At 41.5% G+C, this 12,511-nt stretch overlaps 1 protein-coding gene across 1 annotated transcript; it reads right to left on the bottom strand.

Moving 5' to 3' along the window:
- Positions 1 to 43: 43 nt before the first annotated feature.
- LOC142585687 (tyrosyl-DNA phosphodiesterase 2-like) lies at positions 44 to 10,195 on the bottom strand. The gene is made up of 6 exons (XM_075696638.1): positions 9,932 to 10,195; positions 9,252 to 9,346; positions 8,840 to 9,037; positions 6,094 to 6,304; positions 5,508 to 5,678; positions 44 to 1,919 (listed from the first exon to the last, which is right to left on the bottom strand). The coding sequence occupies exons 1-6, from the start codon at positions 10,067 to 10,069 to the stop codon at positions 1,635 to 1,637; spliced, it is 1,098 nt and encodes a 365-aa protein (XP_075552753.1). The 5' UTR covers positions 10,070 to 10,195; the 3' UTR covers positions 44 to 1,634.
- Between the last annotated feature and the right edge of the window lie 2,316 nt (positions 10,196 to 12,511).

Here is a 12,511-nt window from a genome sequence, read left to right on the forward strand (position 1 = left end):
GAGAATGGTCATGCTTTCATAGTCCTTTACAATTTTTCCCCAGTTAAGCAGTCTTTGATGATGTACTAGTTTGCGTGTCTTCCCGCTCATTGTAACATTGTTGCATTATTTACACGAACCCCTTTGCATACATTCAAATTACCTTTGTGTCTCAGAGGAATACCGACACATATTTGAAGCTGTAGAAACTGCCGCGTTTCTCACACATAAAAGAATGGCACTTGGCAAATGTTAAGGCTGGGAAACACAGGTCTTTTCAAGCATAGGTAGCATGAAAATTCACTGAAAAGGAACGCATGCACAAAGGACCAGTTCCTTGTTGATGCTGTCTTTCACAGTTTCAACGTGAAATGTGCAGCACCAACTTGCCGAAACACTACTCTTAAAGCAGACATACTTTAATTTGAGAACCACTAAAGTTGCTTCAAAATTGTGACATAATGTCGTACTAGGGATAGTTACGACTACATTGCTAAATATGCTAATAAAAAAGAGCAATATACTTTTGTGAGCATTTCTTCACACAGTTAGCCATGTGTCCTGATGCATCCACCTTCTGTGTACCAAAACTGGTTCAGAGAAACAACCAGTATTATTTAGGACACTCTAGTGCTTGTTAGTATTCTTTTCCTAATGCTTGTTAGAACAATGATTATAATGTAAAGAGTTTTGCTAGTCAAAAACATCATGTCAGTACTCCTTTAATACCTTCCACTTACCCATTAGTGCTTTTTGATCACTTTTACTGCGACACTACTCCTGTCTGCTGGCATTCTGCAATGATTTTATTAAACCAGACTTCACTGCTAATGACAATGCTATTATTTACAGTGTTTTAACTGTTGCATATTCTAAATGGACATTTAGACACTCACTACATAGATACCCAGAGAAACTATGAAAGTTGTGCAAGGTAGCTGCTTTGGTGTGATGGGCCCACATACAAGCATGCAAACATATCAAGAGCCAAATGAACCAACGGGGACTAGTGTAAAAGCTTAGCGAAAAGCAAGTGCATGATTTGTAGCTTTACAGATAGACTTCCTTCTCCCCATTTCTTTTTTTTAAATGCTTGTCAGCTTTATCAACTATATCAGAATGCTGACTCGAGAACTTGCTTCTGTGCCAACCTGATGCCCATGCACAAGCAGCATTAGATTGCTTATGTATGCATGTTGGCAATCGCATCACTTGGATTCCCCAGAGCAGCAGCAGTATTAAATGCAGTCAAAATTCATTTTGTTAATTCAATATTTGTTATAAGCATATATTCGTTGCATGCTAGCTCACTATTGGCGGGAAAACGTTTCAACTGCCGATTGTTTTCTTGTGCTTTAAATTTGCCCTCACAAGCTCTGCGAAGGTATAAACAAGAACACTTACATTCTTGAACAGCAAACACACAATTTATTTTAGAAACAAACATCTTTATATACAGCGAATAAAATGTGCCTTTCGTGGCACAATGACAAGTTGGTATGCTCATTGCTGGGCATATTGTGGCCCTGACTTAAAGCATAAATTAAGAATGCTGGATATGTCACTGTTGGTCTCTTATTTCCTTTCTTACAAACTAAACCCCGTGACAAGCGACGTTGACTCCAGTTCAGAAATGCGATGGAATGGCAGCCTGTCTAGAGGAGCTTGAAATGGCACAGGAGACCCCAGTGGTCGCTGGGAAAACATCTGTGAGGCTTCAATCTTTCCAGCCCCACCATGCCAAAAAATGCTGGCTTCATGGTGGCAGGTTTAGCAGCTCTTATGTACACTCTGTCGAAGCGGCAACGAGGCTTGAAGCGGCTATTCCATGTCACATTGTCGTTGCGCGTCATGTCCCATGTGTAGCGGACCTCCTTGCGCTGCCCGCAGGATTCCCATACGTCCTTCACCCCCTGTGGCAGGCCACCAAGGTCCTCAACCTGAAAAACGCAAAATATATACTTAAATCACAGAAAGGAAATCAAAGTGGCACGCAGACATGAACTCTGCAGCCTTCTCTCATCTTAAAAGAGCCCCTCACCAGGCCCCATTGCAAATTTATACCAAGAAGTTATAGGGCACCGTCGGGGAGAATTTTACCGCAAACAAATTTCAAATTGCTTAATTATTAGAGGAGATCAAAAACTTAAATAGTGCACTGTCAAGAAGTTAGGAGGCATGCTTCACAGCTAATGTAGACTCTCTCTCCTTCCTCGTGCTTTGACTAGTGTCCGCAAGCGACCATTCCATCCCTGCCTTCTTCCAAACTAGAGAAGAGGGATTGCGTCCTGTAAGCTACACCTTTTTGCTGTTCGCTGTATTCCCAGCGGCAGTAAGGCGTGTTCTGCATTAGACAACTTGCTAAGCTCAGTGCGATTGATGTCCGTGTGAGTGGTCGTGATTAATGACGTTGATGGCAGTGCACTTTACATCGAGGCGCTTATGCGTGTGAGCTTGATTCTCTGGCTGGAAGTGGGGTTCCGTCAACAGGAAGGGCACATAGGCTTCTCTTTGAAATTTTAGGGTGTTTTCAAGCCATGCAACTGTTGTTGCACTTGTCAGTTGGCGAGAAACATATTTTTTAATATAGTAAGAAAACATTGTCGAGCTGTTTACGAGACTTCTGTGAACATGAGCCAAATGTCACTGCACTGCACGGAGCAGAGAATTTACAATATCGTGTAAAAAAAAAGTGAAAAATCACTTGCCCTCGTTTCTACAATCCTGACATGCAGTGTCATCACAAGCAGTGGACCCACAACAGCTACTGGCTGATTTCGTGATCACTAGAGCATTCTTGGTATTAATACAATTACTGCTCGTTTGATTTAACTAAATGAAAAATATGTCAGCGATCTCAAAGACACAGAAAAAACATTTTATCTTTGTAATTCTAACCATGAAAGTTGCACATTGCTGCATCTGCTGCGCATGGCTTCCGAGATTAAAAGTGTAGCGTAGATACGGCAACCGCCACAGGGTGCTGCCACGAGCCGTCTCACGTTCAACCTTTGGGCACTGCCAGTAAGGCATTGCTCCCTTGCACCCCTAGCCATCTCTGTGTAGCTTCTAGCACGCTAGTGGATATTAAGGGAGACAGAAAACTGCTGACCAGTCCTGTAACTACGTCTAGCTTAAAAGACTCAAAACATTTTCTCGGCAGGATATTCATGAGGAAACATTATTCAACACTGATGTCATCTTATGATTAGTTGAAAATTGTTTTGGGGCCCCTTTTAAGGCCTGCTTCTCTGTGTAGCTGTAAGCATAATAGATGATAATGGTGCACACAATGTTCCTATCTTCTTTTCACCAACAGTTTCGTAAGCGTCAGTGGTGGCTGTTGACTTCCATGATGTAATACAGAACTTCCTAACAAAACTGATGATTACTAAAGACGAACTCCAGGAAAGGCAACATCCAATGTTCTTATATAGCCAAGTAGAGACAGCGCATCAAATGTTATTGCGAGTTGTACAAAATTACACAATGTGGCTGATGCAGACAAAAGTGATGCAGTTATAGTGTTGACAAGAAAAAGTGAGCACTGAAGTCTGAAAGCCTTAAAATAAGGCACTACAGTTTGCAGCACATTTACTTAAGGGAAGACACTCCACTTAAAAATGTTCTCTTCTTTAAAATTTATGGATGCATATTGATCAAAAGTGCATGACATATGTATATTGAGCTGCTGATTTCAAATATGCAATTGATTTTCCTGTGTTTTTCAAATATCAAGAAATTTATGTCTCTTGAGTGGACTAGTTTGGAAGTGAGCTCTCAGTGAAATGCAGGTTGTTTTGAAGGAGACTGACATATCAAAATGATGCTGAATGATCGGAGCTTGCCATGCTACAAGAATGAATGCTTTAGAATGATTTGGGCCACAGTTATAGCATGTCAAGTACTTTAAAGCAAGAATGAATGCTAACAGCCAAGACAAAAACATTATTTTGAAAATGTGTATGTAATATTTGTTCATTTTATAAGCCTACTGCTCTATTTGTCTACCTTTCTGACACAAAGAGAAAGAAATTATTGCATAAGTAAAACTGTCGCACCATCAAAAGTGCTACCTTGACAAATCAAGGAAAAGCACTTCACAACATGTTCGTTATGATTATGGAATGGATAAATCAAGAATGATGCAGGAGTTCTGTCAAGCAAAAATAAATGCGCTACACCAAACTGGAGCTAAGGAATGCGAAAAGATATTTGGGCCAATTTTTGGTTCCAAAGGGTAGTGTTTCCCCTTAACAGAGGAGAATGCATGCAATTTGCCAGCAGAGCCACATAGATGCTTCTAGGGGGACCATATAAAGACCTTGGCTTAACAGTGCAGATAAAATAATGGTTTGTTACCTTGCAGCAAAATGTAATAGCATTGGAATATTATTGTTACATTATCGTGGCCCTGTTGGCTAGCTGCTTTTGGTGGTGTTTCAGCGGAGAGTGACTTGCTGAAGCAGCAGAAGTGGGCAGAACAAATCAAATTTGCAGGAGGGCATGCCTTCCATCAGCAATTTATTTTCATATTGCATCAACACCATGTGTGTCAGAAGCAGCTGAAAGGGCTGGCAAGAGCAATAAATTAGGTATACACTCAGGATAAAGCAACAACTAATGGTACACTTGAATAGTTCCTACGCTCTAACTCGGATTGAAAGAATGTGGAGCCAGCTTTAGATTGCACCTAGAGAGCCTGCCGAGGCTAAACATATGGCCGCTTAGCCGAAAAACGGGAGGCTCGAAGCAGAAACATGCCAGCGTTGCTTCTGTTGTAAAAAAACACGGTGGATTCACCACGGTGCATGCACGCACACACTATGCCTGCACCAAAAAAGCCTGTGGCAGACTTTGCAACAATGAAATTTGCAGCAGCTGCATGACCAGACCTCTGCTGGATCACTTCAAGATATAGCAAAATGGTGAGAGCAAATCCAAGTGCTGGTGGATTTGCTTGTTCGTCCAGAAAGCTGGAGCTCGGCACTTTGAATGAACAGGCAAATGCCTTCCAAGCACATGAAAGCAACAGTCATATGTAACAATACAATAGAGCCAGCAGCCATGTCAAATGTATTTTCAACATGTTTGCAGCATGGTGCAATTGCATGTACTGTTCGTGTATTAGTAAAGAAGTCATGGCCGAAATGTATTCCGTAAGGTTGCAACACTGGCAACTACTAAATTCAAGAACGCCATTCAACGTGGCTTTGCTTAAATCCAATGTTAGTTGCACAAACTGTTTATGTTTCCCCCACTCCTTTCTGTAGTGCCTCTGGGCCCTGAAAATAAATAAATAAACTGGCCTAACTTCTTGCAATGCAACTCAGTTGCAATTCCAGTGAGGGCTTCATGTGTCGTGAAACACACTCAGTAAACCCTACGCCAGATAAATTATGGAAATGCAGTCCATGCGAACATCGCTTCAGTAATGACATTGCAACCATTTTAAAAACACTGGCATTGAATAAATTTCTCATCTGCAACCACTTCATCTGATTTCTAAATGGAGAAGCTTTCCGTACCTCACTATCTCGCAGGTTGAGGTCACCACCAAAGATGACTGTCCTCTCGGCAGGTTCTTTGACACACTTCTTCAAGCATTTGTAGAGCTGCACTGTGCGCTGCTCACCAAAGTCGGCCGTGCTTTCCAAGTGGGTGTTCATCAGTGTGATAGGAAGGCCCCTGAACGATGCCTAAGAAGTAAATTTGACTGTTTGTTGAGCACGAAAAACAAAAGTTAAGTCAACCTTATAACAAACTTGTATATGACATGAAAACACCTATGATCTATCTGATATGCATTATAAACATCTATTTGTTACACGTAGATACCAACGAGATATTTTAGATTTACTTTGTTGTATACAAGTTCAATATATAGAGATTCAACTGTACAGGATACAGAAAAAGAATAAGAGAGCCACAATATCTTTGTAAAATAGATACTATAACAGCGACCTTAATTCAGACAATGGTTAAGTGTGCAGGGAACAGTGACAACCATGCAACACACACAATCCCAGCCACAATCTACAAAAAAAAAAAACCTGATTTCCGCTAGAACATAAAGAACACAGCATGACAGCCTTGAAAACCAGCAGTCCTCACCTTTACGTACGTCACATTTCGACCCATAGCAGTATTTGAAAATGGGTGTATGACATGACTTTCATAGTCGACGGTCGCCTTCCTGAGCAGGGTGACCGTAAAGTACTCAATGGTGTTGCCCATGATGCACTTGTAGCCAGGAAGCAACGTCTCGAAGATCTCAGCTGAGGCAGGCACCACTTCTTGAAGGAACGCAACATCTATGCCAGCACTATAGAAAAACAAAAAAGTTTTGTCACATCAAATCAGACTTGTATGTAACAAACTACATGTAGTTAGTTACTTGTAATCAATTATTTTTGGTAATTTCGTTATGTAACAATTACTTTGTTTACTTGGTAATGCCTGCTTTAATTCAATTACTTTTTTCAGTAACCAGTTACATGTAACCAGGTACATTTTTCAGCTTTGAGCAATTCAATTTTGCAAGAACTACACTGTGTTCAAAGAGAAGAAAACGTACAGTGCTCAACGATTGAAACGCGATACTCAGACAGCATGGCGGCCAGCACTTTTTGCGTCGCCAGTGATTGCTGAGGAGGCTGAATGCAGTTACGATGCATCAAAAAGATTCTCGCTTTCATGTGACACAAAAATGCGTCATCTTGGTGTCACTAGCGCCTACCGGTGGCGCAGGAAAGTACCGTCTGGCATGTTGTCCGAATATCAGGTTTCAATCGCTGAGCACTGTACATAGGTTACCTCCTTCCCACAGTCAGCACCCTGCAGCTATGCCTCAATGAACTGAATAGGACAAGGTTTAAGATTTGCACACACTTTTAGTGGAACTTTAACCTCTGAGCTTTTCTCTTACAATAAACTTAATTCCTCTCTCTCTCTTCTGAAAGCTCTTTTAAGATGCCTTCGCTTTGCTTAGTGCAGTCTTTGACCTCTCTGATACAGACAGAACTTTTTGAACATTAAACACGTGTTTCCATCTGTTTACATATAAGTGACCTATTACACCTGTTTTGGCGATTGAAGCACACCAACAGTATCTTTACGGCTGTATAATACACAGCTTTATGTTAAGATACTTTACAAATTTGGCCACCTTTTCAAGGAATGTGAATGTTTGCTGGTATCTGCTACAATTAGTTGTTTAAGCTTAAATGACTGATGATTGAAGGGTGATGGGTGAAGCTCCACGAGATATTGTCCATCAAATTGAAACAGTGCGTCTATGAACTGATAGCAACAGCCTCTTTGGACGTTGATGCCATAAAATCACCTATGAATGATTTTTGAGTTTTTCACAGGCCTTTTCAGGAATGCATTCCTCTAACTCCAGCAACAACGAAGTACTGTGCCTCACAAAGGACTCAGGCTATGAGAATCGCAGCATTGAATAACCACAATCTTTTGTTAGTGGTGGTGAGCTGTAGCAAATAGCGGGTTTAGCCAGGTGATCGAGGCCAACAATTGCTCCAACTGAGTGCCTCTTCTAAGGTTATTGTGGTATGTCACATGTGAATCAAACCAATCTCTTGGGTATGCAAGAAGAAGACTTGAAGCTTCTTTTTAACGTCATTCATCATTGGTACAGGAGGAGGTCCCGGAGTTACAAAAGCCATCAGGGGGATTTCCTATAAGTAATTTAACAATATAGTAATCAATACATTATGGCAACATAGCAGTGACAGACATTAGATTGCACGAAGTTAATGAAGCAGATAATCAAATACAAGAAAGGTGCCTACAATAATTGAAGTTCAAGTCAAAGACAAGCAAATGAACTAGATACTGTGTATCAGTAAATAAAAATGTAGTAATTGACACATTAAGTGTCAGTTATATAACTGGCCCTTCTGGGAAAACAAGGTGTTGCAGGCACGGATGTGGTTTTTCATGTTCTTAAGCAGTGCATCTTTTTTATCTCGGCATTTTGGGCAAGACCACAGAAAGCGTTTAATGTCTCCAATCTCTTCACATGCAGTACAGTTTGGAGAATCGACATGCCTAGATCCGAAATAACCATGCTCCTATATTAGCAGATCCTTTCTCGTGAGCAAGGTGTTTGTATGTTACAGCACAGCCATTCTTTCTACCACACTCATCAAACAAGTTCTCAGTGTCACTGCAGATGTCTTCACAAAAAAAAGGGGGGGGGGGAATATTGTGAAACAAATTTTGAGAAGCAATTTAGTGAAAATAAACAACCTCTGGAGAGCGGCAAAGGACACATTGGAAAAGCAAGTCCAGCTTGTTCTATTTACTGTATTTGTGCAATGCTAATAAATGTAGAATGGAAATAATGTTAAGATAATCAATTACCTTTTAGTAATTGCTCAATTACTTTTGTGGAACGGTAATTGGTAATCATTATCAATTACATTTTTAAATAAGTAAATGTAATTGTAAATAGTTACATTTTTTCGATACTATGTACAAGTCCGTGTAAAGTCTTGCAATTTATTTTTCACAGTGCGACTGTATGAAGCAAATACTTTCACGTAGAAAAAAAGCAAGAAAAAGGATGTAATGTAAGAGACAGTTAAACTTTGTGAAGAGAAAGTTAATAATTTCTGGTGTGTTAAAATATTACTTCTGTTGCTATGGTATTGCAACTTTCAATTATGCACGTGAACAGCTTGCTTTTTCAAGCAGCTATGCTCCGCAGTCACATTTACAATTTAGTAGTTCAAATACTGCCCCGTTTAAATTGGAATCTACATGTCCATCGTGTCACAAAGACAATGCGAATGTAGGACTAAGCAGAAGCTGCAAGACACCAGTTGGTCCTTACCTTTCAATTGTGGAGCAGACTGCTTTCGCACGAAGCACCAGGTTCTTATCATCAATACCATCTGTGTTCCACGAGATAAGCTTCAAAGTGTTGGGCTGACCTTCTGCAGTATCTGTAGCCCTTGGTCCATTCCTGTTGCTGGTGGCTGCCTCGGCAAATATGGCTGTTGCAGCAGCTGCCAGACTTGGACGGCTGCCACTGAAGTAATGAAATGCCAAGGGAAAGATCTGTTAATGCTGACAGGAGCGATCAACAACTGAACTTTATTAATCCAGTCTTTTACAGAGCTACAAAACGCTTTTTATCTACGTGTTTCATCAACTAAATATACGCTATATCTTATGGCGAAAATAATACGAAAAGAAGACTACAAGTAAATTTTGAACGCGTAATCTAAGAAACAAACACTTACTCCACAACAAGGACCACGTCTGCACGGTTGTCGTCCCCAGATACCCTCACGGCACCTTTGTTCTTCCGGTCTTCAAAGAAATCGTTAACAGATCGCTGCAAAGAGAAACACGCTTTAGGAAGAGCTGTCTATTTTCATGTGAAATCAGTGCTCTATTGTACTTTACACGCAAACAGCAAACGCAACAGAATAGAGGCTATGGCAACAGCCACTGGCGACTAGCATGGCGCCCCAGTAACGTTGCAAGGCGTATCGTGTGCATTAAGAAACTGGCGTGAAGTTTGAAAATGACAGCTATGACTCTCGCACAAATTGGTCTACGCTATGAAGTTACACGTGGTGCTTTGAGATCAACAAGTTAAGGCGTTGCGATGGGCGTTCTCCGACAAGCAGGCAGCATTCGACGATGCGTTAGAGATGTAACATACCTATATGCACCACATCACAAAAAAGCGTGGCAGTGATTTTATGTCGGCGATAGCGAAACTTGGGTCCCTGCCTTGAGCTAACAAAATGAGCGACCTCGGAACAATGAAAATACGCTTGACAAAATGCCGGCTAGCTAAGCAAAGCCTCAGGAGCAAAGGGAGCTTACTATTAACATGGATATTCTAAAGCGCTATGACTCTAAAAAAAAAAAGAAAACGATGAACTGAAGTAGTCTACGTGGTAGAGTTTACCTCAAGATTCCAGGACCTGTCTTGAAGATAGAACTGCGCGCAGGCAGTGTCCGTTTGTGTTATAGCAGCAAATTCTTCGCATAACTGCTGGCAGACCTTGCCATCAGGTATGTCGTCATCGGTGTCAGAGCTGCTCATGGTTAAAGCTGGTAAAGTACGACTGGGACTAGGTTTGTAAGAGACTTCACAACACAGGACTGCAGAGGATCATGCCGCGCTTTTTGAGGCACACATCACAAACATGAAAACAGAGCCTTCTGGATTGATTTGGCTAGGCTAGTCATGGGCTAGTCACGGGGATAGCTTGCAGATAAGGGGAACTTTGCTGTCTTCACAAAATATCTTAAACGTTTCTTCTAAATTGCTTTAGTGCCCTTGCACCGTAAACATAAGAATAAAATGGCGAAATTGCAATTTTTTTTTTCAACATTGCAGAGAGGCCAACCGAACTGTGTCCGACGTTTATGACTGCGACAGCAGACTGAAGCGCCGTAAGGTTCAATAAGGTTCATGCTTTCAGTCATTTTTCCTAAATGTTCGCCGGAATGTTGTTGTGGTTACCTACCATCGAGTCGCTAGATATGGCACGCTTCCCTTTTCTTTGAAGAATCCCATCTAACCATGTATTGCTCACTGGCAACCCCGTTTTCTCTTGTTTGTGGGATGTCCTCTTCTAAAGACGTTGACTTGGAACAATGAGCAAAACGAGAACAAGGTAAAAGCGGGAGCCAACATTTCGACAAGCGGACTTGTCATTTTCGATGGCTCGATCCCCTTTTACCTTGTTCTCGTTTTGCTCATCGTCTTGAATTTCCATCTCCCGTCTTCCCCGTGTTGCCCTGCATTAGTTGGAACAAGTCTTTACCAAGTGAACCAGCAGTCCTAACGAACCATGACACCGCATTCCAGTGTGGTAAGTTTCAGACATGGACTTTGTGCTTTAGGTATCATAGTTTTAGTCACTTGTCATAGATATGTACCATGGTTTCAGTTTTGTAGAAGGCCCTCTACGTAGTAGACGGGTCAGTGGTGCCCTCCTGGCCTGAAGCAAATACGTAGGATGAAACCTGTTTTGACATATCATGCACTATTATTCCACTTACTTTCTTTAAATGGACACTAAAGCAAAACACTAAGTCAGTTTAGACGGATAAAGCGTTCATTGAAAACTCTGTTGTTAATTTTGAAGATAGGGTGATTATTAGAAAAGAAAATGAAGCTCAAAGCTTCAGTTTTTGAATTTCGCGCCGAATTCCCAACGTTCGTGCCATAGAGTTCCATATGGTTCGCGCCGACGTCGCTGTGACGACACAGATTTCAAAGTATTTTTTTTTCGTATTTGTGACGCGTTTTCTCAGCAAAAGTCCCCGAAACTTGCCATATTCAATGTTTGGCTCCTTTAGAACACGGTGTAATCTACCGCTAAAGAATAAGCTAGGCCCTAAAAGACGCTGTAATAATCCATGGCTTCACAGCTAGCTGGTGCGGGAACTTCAAGGAGACGTCGCCAACTGTCTTTTGTTATTGCGTTTTGTCTGGCTTACCAATGCGCCTTATCGTGGTAAGAGTGGTGTCATTGATATTGGGGTAAGAGTGATTTGCTGGTACAAAAGAAATTATTTTTCTCTTTAGAGTCCCCTTAAAAAACATTTTACGCACTGAAGTGCAAAAGTAACAGGGACGCCAATGTATATTGTCGCCAACTTCGGGAATTGATATCTCGAAACTTTTGTCATCTTGAAGATTCGTTCCAATTAAGTGAATACGCATTGCGAACGCTCCGGCTACAATTAGTAAGTTGCAGTATGTTCCGTAAAGCGATTAATTAAAATTTTAATTAGTACCTTCTTGCTAATTAGTTAATTATGCATTTCAATTTCGTCTGCAAGTAATTTCCGCCTGTGAGTAATTCAGCTCAATGGCTAGAATTACGTTATCTGCCAAAGGGATGTTCTTTAAATTAGTGTTTTAATTGTCTAGCGTCCCGGTAAACGCAGGTGGCCTGGGCGTTTCACCGGATGGGCGGGAGGCGTAAAAATGAGCGGCTTGACAGCTGCTGTCACTTCGTAGGCAAACCTGAACCACACAAGCACAAATTTTCGCCATAGGCGGATCGTGACATAATTTCGCCTCTTCAAAAATTTAGACCAGCTACGGGAAACAATACTTGGTTACTGCAACATTAGCTCTTTGTTTGTCTGGTTGAGCTCTGCGCCACCATGTGGCTGCGCCGTTTCGGCCGCTCACGTTTACGCCTACGCCCCTCCGATAAAACGCCCAATCCGCCTGCGCTAGCCGGAGTACCGGACAAGCTAGAAGTCTATATTCTGTATCAAGCTGTATAATAACGTATAGACTTTAAGGGCTTCGTTTTTTTTTTTCGATTTTGACGAGGTGCGGCCGTTAAACAAAACTGGACCATTTGGTCTAACTTTTCTGACTATACGTACGAGTTTCAGGAAGTACGTTGCACGCCTTCTCGTGGAACGCATGCCGGGATTTGTTCGTTGTGGCGGGCACCTCTTTCTGCTTCACCCACCGACGTACGCACCTGTCATTACACAGTTTTGGGCGTACGCA

Source organism: Dermacentor variabilis, chromosome 6, assembly GCF_050947875.1.
Source record: "Dermacentor variabilis isolate Ectoservices chromosome 6, ASM5094787v1, whole genome shotgun sequence".
Taxonomy (NCBI): Eukaryota; Metazoa; Arthropoda; class Arachnida; order Ixodida; family Ixodidae; genus Dermacentor; species Dermacentor variabilis.

Coding starts and splice junctions, on each gene's coding strand:
- LOC142585687 (XM_075696638.1), bottom strand. CDS start 10,069: ATGAGCAGCTCTGACACCGATGACGACATACCTGATGGCAAGGTCTGC. Junction 6,305..8,839: donor GTCTGCTCCACAATTGAAAG/GTAAGGACCAAC, acceptor GTTTTTCTATAG/TGCTGGCATAGATGTTGCGT. Junction 5,679..6,093: donor GAAATGTGACGTACGTAAAG/GTGAGGACTGCT, acceptor TTTACTTCTTAG/GCATCGTTCAGGGGCCTTCC.